Below are 16,825 nucleotides of genomic sequence, written 5' to 3' on the forward strand. Positions count from 1 at the left end.
GAAAGTGTTAACTTCTGAGTTTTGTGAAACGAGGTTCAGCTGAGCATGACTCATAAGAACAACGTGGAAAAGCATTCATAATGTAGGGCCATTTAACAAAATGAGGTTGCTTTCAGTATGTAAGGTTAGTTTAACAAGGTGAAAAGTATTCATTATGTGACACCAGTTATTCAGTGTGTAACAGCATATGGCTTAATCTTTACTGTTGATGCTCGCTGATGGTAACAGTCACCCAGTTAATATGTATGTTGGCTTATCTGGATGCTCCTCCCTGTAAAATGACTGCTTTTCCAGAGAAGACCATGAACTCATGTCTCTGTGCATATGGGCGATTGTTCACTCTCCCTTGGTATAAATGTGAAGGAGGTAAAACTATTGTCTCTGAGCGTTTTGCTTCGACTAATGGGGGGGAAATGGGATGCAATATTGGCGTAGTCAGCAGGATCCAAACAGATAGTTACAATCGGACAGTGTCAGCATCTGCCTGAAAAATTGTTGTCTCGAGACTGATGGGCCCACAAGGTAAGATGTTAAACTTTAATCCCTTTCGATATTCCTGTGAGCCCTCATTCAATCGCTCTCTGTTCTCCGGATTCCCCGAACGGTAATTAGTTCAGTTGGGAGACACGGTTTCACGAGTGTGTTGGCAGTCAGAGATTAGAGTCCTTTGCACTGCATTGGGCGGAGGTGCGTTTGATTGAGGTTTGAGTCCTCTGCATGATATTGTGGTTCAAATCCCCTGGGGTGGGTTTGCTTGAAGTTAGAGTCCTCTGTGTGGTACTGAAGTTCAAGGCTACTGGGTGGGTTGATTTGAGGTTCAAGTCCTCCGCACTGTGCTGAGGTTTGAGCTTTCTATGTTTTAGCGATTGTTCAAACTCTGTGTTTTGTTGGGGTTTAGGCTCTCTACATTTAAGGGGGGGTCGAACCCCAGTGAGGTGCTAAATTCCCCAAGTGTCAAAATTTGAGGCTCTTTGAGTCTTTTAACTGGGGGGGGGGGGGGAAGAGTGTGGCTTGGTTTGTGGCGCCATGTGGCCTGCTGTGAGGGCTTTCTCTTTTAGAAGTATAATTACAGTGAGAGGATGCAAAACAAAAAGAGAAAATGCTGAAATTAAGGCTGTACTAATACTTGGGTTGAAAAGGGAAAGTTTCAATATAAGTTGTGTCATGCTGTGAGTGTTTGATGTTTAAAAATTTTGGTTTGCTAAAATAATGGTTTGGAAAATCCTTTTAAGTAACTGTTTTCCCTTGTTTGAAATAGAATCTCAATTCAATATATTTTGTGAGCTATGTAATGGCGCAGAATTTGTTTTCACATTGAAATTGTACAACATTATGTCCTTTTTAAAACTATTGAACTTGTAAGCTGAAAACAAATTGAGTGCTTTGAGCCCCTGGTTTGTTTCAAATTTTACAATGTCTGTTTTAAAAAAAACAGTTGGGTCAGTGGTCATGCTTTAGCCAGATGGCAGTATTGAATTAAAATATCTTTGTTGCTGTGTTTTTAATGCAGAGTGTTCACAAACAGAAGAGTGCATCTGATGTTACATTAAGATTTTCGAGACAATATCAGGACTTGAGGCTGCATTGCTTAAATTCTGTTCATTATTGTTCAGACTTCACTGGCCCCCTTCATACCGCAATTCAAAAAAAAGTTGATCTCTACCAAAATTGCCACAGCAATTTTGACTATTTTATTTGGAAAATTTCGGTTGGAAAATATATTTCAAAATATTCAGCATTTGTTTCCCATGAATATTTTGAGATTTAAATCTGAACTCAAACTGTCTCTTCAGTTGCTAAAACACTGGAAGCATTTTGTTGTTTTCTTGCTGTTCCAGACTTTTGAGATACTTTTCCTGACCGCTTTCACATTAGCCAAGTATCAATTTGTTAAAGGAAAATAATTTTTGATCCTATCTGATAATATCAAAATGTGCCTTCCCACTCAGCTGAATGGGGTACCTGAGGGTTTGATTTTAGGACCATTGATTGTTGTGTATAATTTGCTGAATTGTTTAGACAATACAATTTAGAAGTTTATGGATTGCATAAAACTTGATAATGTCATAAATAGTGAATAGAATAACAGACTTAAAGAATTTAAAGAGTGTTGAAACAGTTTAGTGTAGTTAAATGTGTGGATGTCTTCATGCTGATAACCACTTTTAGCAAGGAAGGAATGAGAGAGGAAATGCAAAGATACAGTCAGCAGCTAACATCGTCTCCAGAGATTCTCCATTCACAGGTAAAACACACCTTTGGACCAACCCCCCCCCCCCCCCCCCCCCCCCCAACAACCTGATCAAACACATTCAATCAGCTCCCCATCATGAGCACCAAGAATGAAGAAGGTAGCAACAGTGAAGAGGAGTTTGGTACACTTTTTGTCAGTGGCCTTCTTATAGACATTAAACCATGCGAGCTTCACCTTCTCTTTCAATTGTTTAAGGCATATGATGGTTCATTGATCAAGCTAACATCACAATAGCCAGTTGGCTTTGTTACCTTTAACAGTAGAGTGTGAGCAGAAGCAGCAAAGATTGCTGCATTGCACGCTCCGATGCATTGGTATCCTCCATCTGAAACATCTCTGCAAGGATGGAAGTCTCACCAGTTTTGTGAAGCATTTAACTGCCCTTATCCAAGAAATCAGATTTCTCCGTCGAGTGGTGTGCACGGACAGACTGAATTTTGTTCAGGTTGGACTCTACTGAAGGAGATTTTTGAGAAGTGGCTCTTTTCCACTTGACTTGGAGTGGATGGAGTGGTCACAAAGGACTGTGAATTTAAGGACTTTACTAGTGAATTTTTTCCACATGAGAGGATTCTTCAAATTCTATTTACTGGAATAGATTATTAATTTTTATTATAATCATTGTATGCTGTGTGTCAATAACTTGTTTAAATACTGGCTGTCACAGTCTTATGAAAGCTGATAGTGCCATTGGTTATCATGAAATGATAAAAGGAGGGAATGAGTATAAGCAGGGAGGGAAAGAGTTAAGTTCTAAGTTTTGTGAAATGAGGTTCTGCTGAGCATGACTCTGGTCAGATAAGAACTTGCAGTTAACAATGAGGTTCTGGAGGCAAGGGTAATGGGTTAACAAAGTGACAAAGCATTCATTATGTAGGGCCATTTAACAAAATAAGGTTGCTTTCTGCATGTCAGATCAGTTTAACAAGGTGAAAAGTATTCATTATGTGAAGCCATTTAGGGTTTGATTCCAGCCTTCTATGACTGTTTATGTGGCGTTTGCATGCTCTTCCCATGTTTACATAGGTTTTCGCTGGGTCTCTGGTTCCTCCCATAGACTGAAAATGTACACCGTAAGTGGATTGGCCAAGCTAAGTTGCTCCATTCTGTCCAGGGATGTGCTCCATTCTGTCCAAGGATGTTTTAGACATAATAAATGGAGGGTTATGGGATGAGGGTAGGCATGTTCTGGCTGGGAGGGTCAGTGTAGACTTGATGGGCCGAATGCACTGCAGGGATTCTATGTAATATTGGGATACTGAATGAAATGATTGACATTTAGGCATGCAGGCACCTCAGCATGACCAAATGTCAACTCCTACTCCTCGAATGCTGCCTGACTTGCTGTGCTTTTCCAGCGCCATTCTAATGTAGACTCTGATCTCCAGCATCTGCAGTCCTCACCTTTGCCAAATGTCATCTCCCCTTTACCATATTTTTTTTTAAATGAGCCTTTAATTGCAAGACTTTAAATGAAACGTTTGACAAAAGCCATGATCATTTATGTCATTGACTGAAACTGAATTTTGACAAGATAATAGTTGATTGATAATTTTTAACTGATTTTGCAGGATTTGGAAATCGTTTATTCTTATCTGCATGGAATGGAGGCCTTGTCCAACTTGAGGGAACACCAGTTGAGGTAAGAGTGAACCTATTAGAGAATGTTGAGTATGAAACTATTTCAACCATTTTAATGTGGTTTTTACCTGTTTTTACTAATTTTTTAATAAATACAAATCAGTGATCTTTTAAAGATAATTATACAATATTTGAACATTAACAAGATGTTATTCTTTTCAAACCAATTCATTTTTACATGCTTTTAACATTTTGTGTGTGGTTCCTGATTTAGTAATATGTCTCAGTATAAAAATTCAGTTTTCAAAATGCATTTACTTGTTTGTAAGTTTGTTATTGATTATTGTTTGAACTGAGTCAGCTTTTGAGAGCTGAAATTTATTCAAAGGCAGGTTTTAACTTGAAATATGTCAAAGATGATACATGTCATGTGGAATGAATGTACCAATAGGTATTGTTCTGCTAATAGCATAGCAATGCAAAAAACAAGTTCCAAGTATTTATTCCTCAAAATATTTTGGATGAAATCTCATCTATTTTATCGTACTTCAGATACCAAGTTCAAATATCTCTTTCTTGATTAATAAAGTCCATTTGTGTTGGAGCTTCGTAGAGATATGGGGTTTTGTCACCGAGAAGTGTGGTTGAAGCTCAGTTTTCATTGGATTCATTGTACTCAAAACAAAACAATGCATATCAATAAGATGAATGCTTATTTTATTGTTGATGTTAGTTGAGTGTTGAACGTAGGCCAGAACAGGGTGGAAAATCTCTGACCTTCAGGAATGTGCCACTTGAAATGATTTGAGCACCTTGTCCATATGATGGCACCCCCACAGTGTAAGACACCTCCTATGTAGTTCTGAAGAGTCAGCTGGATTTATTTACCAAATCTTGAAGTGGAGTTTGAATCCAATTTTCTGACTCGGAAGCAAAGTTCTGCTACTGACCAAGTTGACTCCACAATGATCACCCTTGTGAAAATGAATAATTTAAGCTAAAAACAACAGTAAAATAAGTAACTAAATGGTGAAAAGCCTGCACAGGGAAATTAAGAAAGTGCATTTGATCTGAAATAAAGAGAAAAGGTGGGAGAGATAAAGACTTGGAAACAATCATCAGCACCTAAAAGACTGAGAGAGATGACTGTGCTTGAAGCAGCTTCATTAAAGAGGGATAGATCTGTTTGAGAAGGGTGGTAGCAGTGGGAGTTACAAATTTGGCAACGAACAATCCCTTTTAACTTGCACGTGCCTGTCAGAGATGATGTGAGAAGTCGCAAGAAATTGAGTAGATGATTGGTGGGTATTTCTTTTGCGAATCTTCTGATTGGTCAAGTGGTTTAAATCACGATATGTCATTGTGAGTGAGGTTAGGAACTTTTAAAGTCCAAATTAATTAATTAATTCAAGATATTGGAGATGGGTGGACAGGTGATGTGCAAAGTGCAACAATATGGCAATTTAACAAACCTTGGCTCCGCGTTTGTGAACTGGAGTCCAAGCTCCAGATACTGTGGTGCATCAGGGAGGGAGATGTAGCTGTGCAGTGCTTCAGGAGATTGTCATATCCTTCAATTAAATTACATTCAATGTGGTCTGTGGTCAAGGACAGGAGCATATGATTGCAAATGAGGGCAGGTATGGGGATGGAGAATTTAGCTTTGGAGGAGCCAATGTCTTTGTGCAGTAGGCATGACATCCTTGCTACCATCTGGATGAGGACAAAGACTGAAAGGGCAGATGAGTTAAATGACTGCAGAATCATGGCCTAAAGCGGCATTCAAGTAGGGACATAAAGGATTGAAAATTAATTAGTCAATTCTCTATCCATGTCAATATAATTAAGTAGTCTAACATGTAGAAACTTATCAACTGCCTTCTTAAAATCCAAGTATATTACATCCATTGCTTCCCCTTTATGTATCCTATTTCTTTAGAGAATTCTTATAAATTTGTCAGGTATGATTTTCCCCTTGATGAAGCCATGCTGACTCTTGTTGGTCATATTATATATTTCTAACTGCTTTGCTATTGCATCCTTTATAACAGATTCCAACATTTTCCCAATAACAGATGCTCAGCTAACTGGCTTATAGTTACTTTTAATTTAGTCCTTCCTTTTTAAATAAATGTGTTATGTTGGCAGTTATGCAATCCTCTGAAACTTTAAGGGTTCTTGAAAAATTGCTGCCAGTGCACAAGTGGCAAGTAGCATTCTCACCATGCAAATGCCAAGTTATGACCATTACCAATAAGAGACAATCTAACCACCACCCCTTGACATTCAAGGAGTTACCATCATTGAATCCCCCACTATGAACATCCTGGGGGTTATCGTTGACCAGACAATCATTGGACTGGCCATATAAACATAGTGGCTATAAGAGCAGGTCAGAGGCTAGAAATACTGTGACAAGTAATTCATCTCCTGACTCCCTAAAGCCTGCCTACAAGGCCGAAATCAGGACTGTGAATGAATAACCCCTTGCCTGGATGGGTGCAGCTCTAAAAACACTCAAGAAGCTTGACACTGTCCAGGACAAAGCAGCCTGCTTCATTTGCACTGCATCACTCCCTCTACTACTGACACTCAGTAACAGCAGTGTGTACCATCTGCAACATGCACTGCAGAAATTCACCAAAGATCCTCAGACAGCACTTTCCACATCCATGGCTACTTCAATCTAGAAGGACAAGGGCAGCAGACACTTGGGAACAGCACTTTCAAATTCCCCTACAAACTGCTCGCATTTCAGACCTGGAAATGTATTGCTGCTCCTTCACTGTCACTGAGTCAAAATCTTGGAATTGTCTCCGTAATGGCATTGTGGATCAACCCATAGCAGGTGGACTGTGGCAGTTCAGAAGGCAGCTTAGCACCATCATAAGGGCAACTAGGGACAGGCAGTAAATGTTGGTTGGTTAGCCAGCGATGCTCACATCTGACAAATACATTTTTTTAAATCCACAATTTCTGACTACTTCCTTTAATATCCTAGAATGCAACTTTCAGATAAGGAAAATATTGATCTTCAGCCCCATTAGTTTCCCTAGGACATTTTCTCTAGTAATATTATTGTATTTATTTCCTTTCCTCCCTTTGCCCCTTGATTGTGTAATACTTTTGGAATGCTTTTTGTGTCTTCTAACATGAAGTGTGATGCAAAGTATTTATTCAACTCCTGCGCCATTTCCTGGTTCCTCTTTATTACTTCTCCAGCCTCATTCTCAACAGTTACTTTGGCTTCTTTTTTCATATATTTAGTAAGCTCTTGATGTCTGTCTTGATATTACTTGCAGGTTTACCCTCAAAGTTTATCATTTCTGTACATATTAACTTTTTTTTGACTATCTTTTGTTGGTTTTTAAACCTTTTGCAATCCTGGCTTACCATGAATTTTTGCCACGTAGTATGTTTCTTTTGTTCAATTTGATGCGGTCATTAACCTCCCTGTTAATCATGGTTGGCTCCTTCCTACAATCCTGCTTCCTCACTGGAATAGATTTTTGCTGTGAGTCATTGTTCCTCTTTACTGCTAAACTCCTTTCCCAGTCCACTCCAATAAGTTCAACCCTCATTCCTTTGTAATTGCCCTTTATTTAAGCTAACATATTGTTTTCTGCCCAAATTCCTCCACCTCAAACTGAATGCTAACTTCTACCATGTTATGGTCACTGTTTCCTTAGGTATTCTTTACTCTGATGTCATGTATCAAACCTGCCTCATTGCACGTCTCTAGATCCAAAATGGCCTGATCTCTGGTTGGATTCACAACCACAGTCTAGAAAACAGTCCCAAATACTCCATAAATTCTTCTTCGTGGCTACCTCTGTCAATTTGACTATCCCTATATGCATGAATAAAGCCATGATTAAATTGCCTTTGTTGCATGTCCTTATTAACTCCTGCTCTATTCTGTTATTTCATATGTTCATCTCTGCCCTAGTTGGAGCTGTCACAGAACAAACAAAACTGGCCCCAAGTTCAGTGAGATATCCTAAACAACCCTGTAGTCTGTTCAGCAAAGAAAAGAGGTCCCTTCCCCAGGCATGGCATTAGGAAACCCTCTGTCAGATCTAGATGGCCTGGAGAAATGTTGAGGCACACATCAGGTCTAGTATCTTCGACAAAAGTAACCAGATCTACAGCAGGTTAAAGATGAGCAATCTCTTGCATTTTGCAAGGAATAGTGCTATATCTTACATTCATAAAATTATCACAGTCCAGTTGTGCTTCTGTATAGACATTGTTACAAAGGCCTGCAAGCCTCAGCATCACATATCTGATGTGTACTAAATAGTTGACAGCCAACTTGTACTGTCAGTATTCTAAAACTTTCCTGACATTGCATGTCATAATTGCTCACTGGAGAGGGCTCACCATCATGCATGGCTGTGAATGCTCAAAGTATACATGTATACCTGTTCCCATCACAATCATTCATTCTATCTGACATTGCAGGACAAGCTCACCCACAGCTGGAGGGAGGGATTTTAGACAGGTGGAGGCATGTCAGATATCCAAATCCTTACCCCTACAAACAACAGACAACTGTCTGGTGAGGATTGTGACTGGTCCTGCACCGATTGAGAGATAGCAATGTCAGGCGAAGCATATGAAGAATAATGTCTACAGATTTCAGAAGAACAGTATACAATCTCTCTCAAACCTTTATGTAGAAATGTGCATATTCAATGAATTGTTTTCTTCTACACCAAGTAGTAGGTGCATATCACACAGTGAGCACAAGAGGCTGCAGGCTTCCTCACCAGTGCATGTTTTAGGATGATGTTTCAGAAGCTTCAGTGAATACAATAATGTTCACCTGCATCCTCCAACACCATAAAGGAGATTGAGTCATAGAGATGTACTGCATGGAAACAGACCCTTCGGTTCATCCTGTCCATGCCAACCCGGTATCCCAACCCAATCTAGTCCCACCTGCCAGCACCCGGCCCATATCCCTCCAAACCCTTCCTATTCATATACTCATCCAAATGCCTCATAAATGTTGCAATTGTACCAGCCTCCACCACATCCTCTGGCAGCTCATTCCATACACGTACCACCCTCTGCGTGAAAAAGTTGTCCCTTAGGTCTCTTTTATATCTTTCCCCTCTCACGCTAAATCTATTCCGTCTAGTTCTGGACTCCCCGACCCCAGGGAAAAAACTTTGTCTATTTATCCTATACATGCCCCTCATAATTTTGTAAACCTCTATAAGGTCACCCCTCAGCCTCCGACGCTCCAAGGAAATCAGCCCCAGCCTGTTCAGCCTCTCCCTGTAGCTCAAATCCTCCAAGCCTGGCAACATCCTTGTAAATCTTTTCTGAACCCTTTCAAGTTTCATAACATCTTTCCGATAGGAAGGAGACCAGAATTGCACGCAATATTCCACCAGTGGCCTAACCAATGTCCTGTATAGCCGCAACATGACCTCCCAACTCCTGTACTCAATACTCTGACCAGTAAAGGAAAGCATACCAAATGCCTTCTTCACTATCCTATCTACCTGTGACACTCCACTTTCAAGGAGCTATAAACCTGCACTCCAAGGTCTCTTTGTTCACCAACACTCCCTAGGACCCTACCATTATGTGTATAAGTACTGCTAAGATTTGCTTTTCCAAAATGCAGCACCTCGCATTTATCTGAATTAAACTCCATCTGCCACTTCTCAGCCCATTGGCCCATCTGGTCCAGATCCTGTTGTAACCTGAGGTAACCCTTTTTGCTGTCCACTACACCTCCAATTTTGGTGTCATCTGCAAACTTACTAACTGTACCTCTTATGCTCGTATCCAAATCATTTATGTAAATGACAAAAAGTAGAGGGCCCTGTACCGATCCTTGTGGCACTCCACTGATCACAGGCCTCCAATCTGAAAGCAACCCTCCACCACCACCCTCTGTCTTTGACCTTTGAGCCAGTTCTGTATCCAAATGGCTAGTTCTGCCTGTATTCCATGAGATCTAACCTTGCTGATCAGTCTCCCATGGGGAACCTTGTTGATCGCCTTATTGAAGTCGATATAGATCACATCTACTGCTCTGCCCTCATCAGTCTTCTTTGTTACCTCTTCAAAAAACTCAATCAAGTTTGTGAGACATGATTTCCCACGCACCTGAGGACTCAATCTGGTGAGCACATTGCTGGTACAGACCTGCTGCAGTGGAGGTCTCTTGACACTGAAAGCTGATGAATTCTATCCAGAAGATGTACTTCTACATTTGGTAATAAGGCGACATGGTCAACCTGCAGAGACCGTCACTGGGCATGAGGCAGTGATACAGGAGTCTCTGAAAAATAGGAACAGGAGCAGGCTATTCAGCTCCTAGAGCCTATCCCACCATTCTAGATCATAGCTGATCACCATGTCAATGCCATGTTTGTGCACTGTCCACATAAACCTTGATGTCATTCGTTACTAGAAATCTATCAATCCACACCTTGAACTTAATAATGGTCTGAGTTTCCATAGCAATCTGAGATAGAGAATTCTATGGATTCACTACCCCGCCAATGAGAAAGTTCCTCCTCATGTCAGTCCAAAATGCCTTTCCTTTTATTCAGAGACTGTATCCCATGGTCTAGACTCCACAAGTGGGGAAACATCCTTTCTGCATTTACACTGTAAAAGAAAACATACAAGTTTGTTTCAGATTGACAGTCTTCTAATCTCAGGAACCCCATTGTCCAACCTATATTTAGACTAGAATCATAGAATTATTTTATCCTGCAGTCCTACAAATCATCCCTATTTGAATAATTATCCAAGTTTTGAAGAACTCAATTTATTCTTGTGATGATGATATTATAATATGGGCTTCTAATCTTTAAAATGTCATCAACTTGATGAGTTTTTGCATTTGGAATTAAGAGAAAACAAGTTGAAAATGAACTGAGACACTTGAAAATGGCTGCCAAAGTCACTTGATCTGAACATAATAAAAATTTTATGACTATACAAAGGACTGTCTTATGGCTTGGGCTGATTACCACATCTGTAAAGGTTAGCTGAGGGGTAATTACCTCGAATTTAAAATTCATCTCCTGGAATTTAAAATTCACCATCTGAAATGTAATTCTCACAATGAGACCTTCAACTATGTTGACATGGGAATAAGATTTCTTATTGCTGGAACAAGAGCTTAAATTATTAGATTCCCTACAGTATAGAAACAGGCCCTTTGGCCCAACAAGTCCATACTGACCCTCCGTAAAGCAGCCCACCCAGACCCATTCCCCTATCCTATATTTATCCCTAAATAATGCTCGTAACACTATGCGCAATTTCGCATGGCCACTTCACCTGATCTGCACATCTTTGGATTCTGGGAGGAAACTGGAGCACCTGGACGAAACCCACGCAGACATGGGCAGAATGTGAAAACTCCACGCAGATAGTTGCCTGAGGCAGGAATCGAACCAACCCAGGTCCCTGGCACTATGAGGCAGCAGTGCTAACCACTGAGCCACCATGCTGCCCGAATATGAAACCTGTTCTTCACATAAGAGTACTTATGGTCCCCATTATCAGCTTTTCTGCTTCCCTGGCCTGCCATCATCCATCCCTCTGCCTAACCGTCTTTTTCTCTTTCTGGGCTCTGTCTGTCCCCATCTTTTTAGTCTTCCTACTCTTACTCTACTTTTTCTCTACAGATGTGGCCAGACATGCTGAGTTTCTCCAGCAATTTTACTTTTTGCCTTAAATAAAATGAGTAACCCCGCCCTCAACCTACATTAAAGGTGTAGCAAAACACTTTTTGTAGAAATGGAATGTCCCCATTATGAGCCAACAGCCAGCTTTTCCCTCATCAAAACCCACCACTGTGTTAGAAAAGCATTAAAAGTCCAAAATACTGAACATTGACACAATGCTATCACAGATATATACATCCATCAAAAATCCTCTTGAAATACGTGCTGGAGCCAATATTTCTAAAGGACATTCCAAAGCACTTTGGTAGATAATTGAAGATAAGCTGCCGTGTCTCCCATTTTTTCCCACTGGACTGATCAATTTGACATCCAGTTCTCATAGAACCGCTACAGGGAAAAGTAAAAAACCAACAGAATTTTCAACAACTGTTCATTTGCTATGATTAGCTGGTTTCTTGGAGATAGTCAATCAAGGTGACTTTGGATTCAAGTCTTGTGCCTCAAAAATCATCTTTGTCTTTGTCAATATTAGTACCTATGTTTGTGGGCCCAAGTGAGTGCACAGAAGCTGTTGCTTGATGTGACCTGTTTTTAAAATTATTTCCCTTAGATTTGACAGTTAATAAATTTCCTCTTTTTCTTCACTTGTGAAAACTTGTTGATTGATTCACTTTTATTCACAACAAAAATAGCAAACTCTCTATTTTTAATTAGAGAAGGAGGATATCCGCATGCAAAACAATTAAACTTTTGTTGTTACCAATTGAGAAGGCTAAACAGAGAGGATCTGGTTTTACACTACCTTACTTGATCACAGCAGTCTGCCTTCTGCATGCTGTTGGGTCATGAATTTCAGATCCTAAACATACACTAATAGAGTCAGAGCTATACAGTATGGAAACAGACTCTTCGGCCCAGCTCATCCATGCTGACCAAGTATCCTAAACTGAACTAGTCCCATTTGCCTGTGAGTGGCCCATATCTGTCTCAAACTTACCTCCTGTGGCAGCTCGTTCCATATATGCTGTCCTCTGTGAAGAAGTTGCCCCATAGGACCCTTTTAATTCTTTCCCCTCTCGCCTTTAACCTATGTCGTTTAGTTTTGAACTACCCTATCCTGGGAAAAGACTCTGGCTATTTGCCTTATCTATGTCCCTCATGATTTTATAAGCCTTTGAGGTCACCTCTCAGCCTCCTATGCTCCAGGGAAAAAAAGCCCCAGCTTATCCAGCCTCTCCTTATAACTCAAACCCTCCAGTATCTGTATTATCCCATCTTACCTTCCATCTCCATTTTCTCATATCTAGTCACTGCAACAACTGTATAACTTAGCCAATCATCTCAGATGATGTGTTGCTTGTCTATGTTGTTGTTTTTCTTTTGTTTATTTCCAGTAGTGATAACTTTAATTCTAGGCTTTTTTACTATGGCAAAAGTGAGGACTGCAGATGCTGGAGATTAGAGTTAAGATTAGAGTGGTGCTAGAAAAGCACTGCAGTTCAGGTAGCATCAGAGGAACAGGAAAATCGACATTTCGGGCAGGAACCCTTCATCAGGAATCAGAACTGAGCCTCGTTCCTGATGAAGGGCTCTTGCCTGAAACGTCAGTTTTCCTGCTCCTTGGATGCTATCTGATCTGCTGTGCATTTTCAGCACCACTCTATTCTTTTCTTCTAATATGTCCATATTATTAATCATTTTTATTTAGTTTGGCTTTTCTAATTAATTTCACCAATTTATTTATCTGTAGGTTCACTCTTCTGTCTTTCCATTGATTTAAACAAATGACCTTTCTTTCCATTCAAAGATAAAATTTAAATGGTCTTTTTGTAGATGCTGATTAATTTGCCATGCATTTTCACTCAAAATGAAATATTATTTTCTTGTTAGGAAATTATAATTTTGGTTTTTAAGTAATGGAAATTGAATTTGTTTTAAAAGTTTGTTCTCTGATAGCTAATGTTTGAGTGTGACTGAAAATATATTTTTATATTTCAGATTAATGTGTGAAACTGTCAGATATGAACGACATGAAGCAAATGAAGTTCTATACTAGTAAGTCTGTCTATTTATTTTCAGGCATGTTTGTAAGTGAGCAGGATTTATAACTGACGTATTTTAATTTGACAATCTTGCTTATAAAGACATTAAAAAAGCTTTATGCTATTTACTTTGTCATCAGTATAATCTTATATCTAAGAGAGTTAGGTTGGGTGCAAGAATTGCTATAAATGTCAATTATGCTGAAAGAATCTTCAAAATACAGCAGTATAGTATGAATATATGTAGTTCTCCAGATCTTATCTTTGAATAATTTTTTTCATTGATGTTTCCATCTCAGATGTGACCTTTTTCAATCTGTTGTAATAGTCAACTGTTTTTGACTGCCCAGTTTTAATTGCTCACTTTAAGAGATGCATCTGTTTATTTTGTGTGGGGCATCTGAGAGGATTACAGGTACTTGATATTTGTGGAGGATTGGAGTGTGTGAAGAACATGCATCTTCTAGGGACTTTGCAATGGCAGCAATAGGGCTGTGCGGTTTGGTTGGAAAACAAAAACGAGTAGAATCCTAGCGAAGTTATCGTGGCTGGAGAGAATATTTCCATGAAGAATGAAATTGATGGGCGAGTTGGGAATAGCAAGAATGCAAAGCAAATGGTATGGAAGGGATGTGGGTTGGGTAGGGTTGCTGAATTAGGTATATGACAAAATAGTGTAAATATACGTTGGGTGCGTTTCCACATAGCTGATTTCCCTCAATCCTGGTGTTTTGCTTGTAAGTCTCCTCTGAGCCCTCTCCAAGCCCATTAAATTCAAAAATGGCATAGTTAAGGTCTCATTCGTGATAATAATCACTTTTTGCTTTTGTATTCTGTGCCTTGGATTATAAATCCAAGCATCTTGTATGTTACTTTTTAAGCAGGTTTACCATTGTGTCTTGCCACCTTTTAAATTTGTTTATTTGTTGAAAAAGATATCCTCACCCATTCTTTATTTGTTGAATGTACTGATGTATTGATATTGCATTAACTGAGAAGATCACTTGATAGGCAGTTTTCTAAATGGTAATTTGAATGTCAAAAGGGAGTCTTTCCTCTTGAAGAAAATAGTCAACGTGGGGAATTCTCAGGATGTCAGGCTGTGACTGGTGGGATATCACAATGATCAGTGTTTGGGACCACAGCTGTTCACAATCTGTATTAATGATTTGGATGTGAGGACCATTTGTACTATTTCCAAGTTTGCAGATGGTACAAAACCTGGTTCAAATGACAGTCACGAATGCAAAAAAGCTTCAAGAGATTGACTGAGAGGGCAAAAATTGAATATAATATAGATAAATGTGAGGCTATCAATTTTTGTAGGAAGGAGAAGATGCAGCATATTTCGTTGGTGAAAGATCGGAAAGTTTTGATGTCCAAAGGGATCACCGTTTGTTATCATTGTTCAAAAATTGCTAAAAGTTAGAATTTAAAGTTTGTGAGAAGATTTGTAGCTCGAGTGCTCGTTGTTGTGGTTCTGTTCGTCGAGCTGGGAATTTGTGTTGCAGATGTTTCGTCCCCTGTCTAGGTGACATCCTCAGTGCTTTGGAGCCTCCTGTGAAGCGCTTCTGTGATGCCAGAGGAAACATCACAGAAGCGCTTCACAGGAGGCTCCCAAGCACTGAGGATGTCACCTAGACAGGGGACGAAACATCTGCAACACAAATTCCCAGCTCGGCGAACAGAACCACAACAAAAGTTAGAATGCATGATTTGAGAGTAGGAATAAATAAGCCTTGATTTGATTTTATACAACATTGTTTAGACTGCACCTGGTATGTTAGTGTGCAGTTCTTATCCCATTACCTAAGGAAAGATATAATTGCCAGAGAGGGACCACAGCTGAGTTTCGGTAAACTCAGACAACCAGCAACATGAATTTGACTGGGAAAACACCACTATCATAGGACAAGCCAGACAGAGAACAGCCAGAGAATTCCTAGAAGCATGGCATTCATCCCCAAACTCCATCAACAGACACATTGACCTGGACACCATATACAAACCACCACAGCTGAAACTGACACCCGGAAATGGCAAGAACATCTATCAACAGACACATCGACCTGGACCCCACATACAAATCACTGCAGCTGAAACTGACACCCGGAAGCGGCAAGAACAAACCAATATAAATACCGGAAGAAACATCAAAGCAGCGCTTCACACGAGGCTCCAACAGCACTGATGATGTTCCCTAGCCAGGGAACGAAACGTTTGCAGCAAAAACTTCCAGCTCGGCGAGCAGAACCACAACAACTGAGTTCATCTGCCTTCCCAGTTAGGCCTCTTTCATTGAAATAAGTGCAGTTTAATTTACCTTTTTTCTCTATTATGTTCCTGCCTGCCCTGACATTGTTTCAGGTGCTCCTTTTCGCCACTGTACCAGTATCAGACTGATCTCTTTCCTCATAATCTTCTGAGTCCCACCCCTCTACCTTACTAGTTCAAATTCTCCCAAGCTGCTCCAGCAAATCTCCCTGCTGGTATATTAGTCCCCTTCAAATTCAGCTGCAATCTGTCCTTCTCATACAGGTCACTTCGTTGCCAGGATTGGAGGATCTGAGCAATAGGGAAAGGTTGAATAGACTGGAGCTGTTTTCCCTGCAGCATTCGAAGCTCAGAGGTGACTTTATAGAGGTTTATAAAATCATGGGGGGGGCATGGATAGAGTAAATAGACAAGGTCTTTTCCCTGGGGTGGGCAGTCAAGCACTAGATGGCATAGGTTTAGGGTGAGAGGGAAAAGATTTAGAGGGGACCTATGGGACAACTTTTTCACATGTATGGAATGAGCTGCCACAGGAAATGGTGGAGGCTGGTACAATTACAACATTTAAAAGGCTTCTGGAAGTGTACGTGAATTGGAAGAGTTTAGAGGGATATGGACCAAGTGCTGGCAAATGCTCCTCAGCCATGCATTCATCTGCTCTATCCTCCTCCTCCTCCTCCTCTCCTCACTGGCTCGTAGCAGTGGCAGTAATCCAGATATTGCTACCCTTGAGGACCTTCTTTTTAAATTTCTGCCTAACTTCCTATATTCTCCCTTCAGAATCTCATCCTTTTTCCTTCCTATGTTGTTAGTTCCAATATGTACAACGATCTCCTTTGAGAATATTCTGCACTCTGTCCACGATATCCTTGATACTGGCAACTCGGAGGCAGCACATCATTTTAATTTCTCGCTTTGGGTGCAGAGATGTCCGTCTATGCTTCTGAGTAGAGAGTCCCCTATCACAGTTGATTGCTTGGAACCTTGTTACATTAGAGCCTGTCTCG

The 16,825-nt window shown here is 40.2% G+C and overlaps 1 protein-coding gene across 4 annotated transcripts in view; it reads left to right on the top strand.

The window, feature by feature from the left end:
* rapgef2b (Rap guanine nucleotide exchange factor 2b) overlaps window positions 1-16,825 on the top strand; it is a 393,772-nt gene that overhangs the window by 83,410 nt on the left and 293,537 nt on the right. For all 4 annotated transcript variants that reach the window (XM_060851743.1, XM_060851735.1, XM_060851737.1 and 1 more), the window contains exons 2-3: window positions 3,826-3,896; window positions 13,501-13,557. In XM_060851743.1, the coding sequence (XP_060707726.1) occupies window positions 3,826-3,896; window positions 13,501-13,557 (128 nt within the window). The remainder of the gene's footprint in view (window positions 1-3,825; window positions 3,897-13,500; window positions 13,558-16,825) is intronic.

This window comes from Hemiscyllium ocellatum, chromosome 36 (assembly GCF_020745735.1).
Source record: "Hemiscyllium ocellatum isolate sHemOce1 chromosome 36, sHemOce1.pat.X.cur, whole genome shotgun sequence".
Taxonomy (NCBI): Eukaryota; Metazoa; Chordata; class Chondrichthyes; order Orectolobiformes; family Hemiscylliidae; genus Hemiscyllium; species Hemiscyllium ocellatum.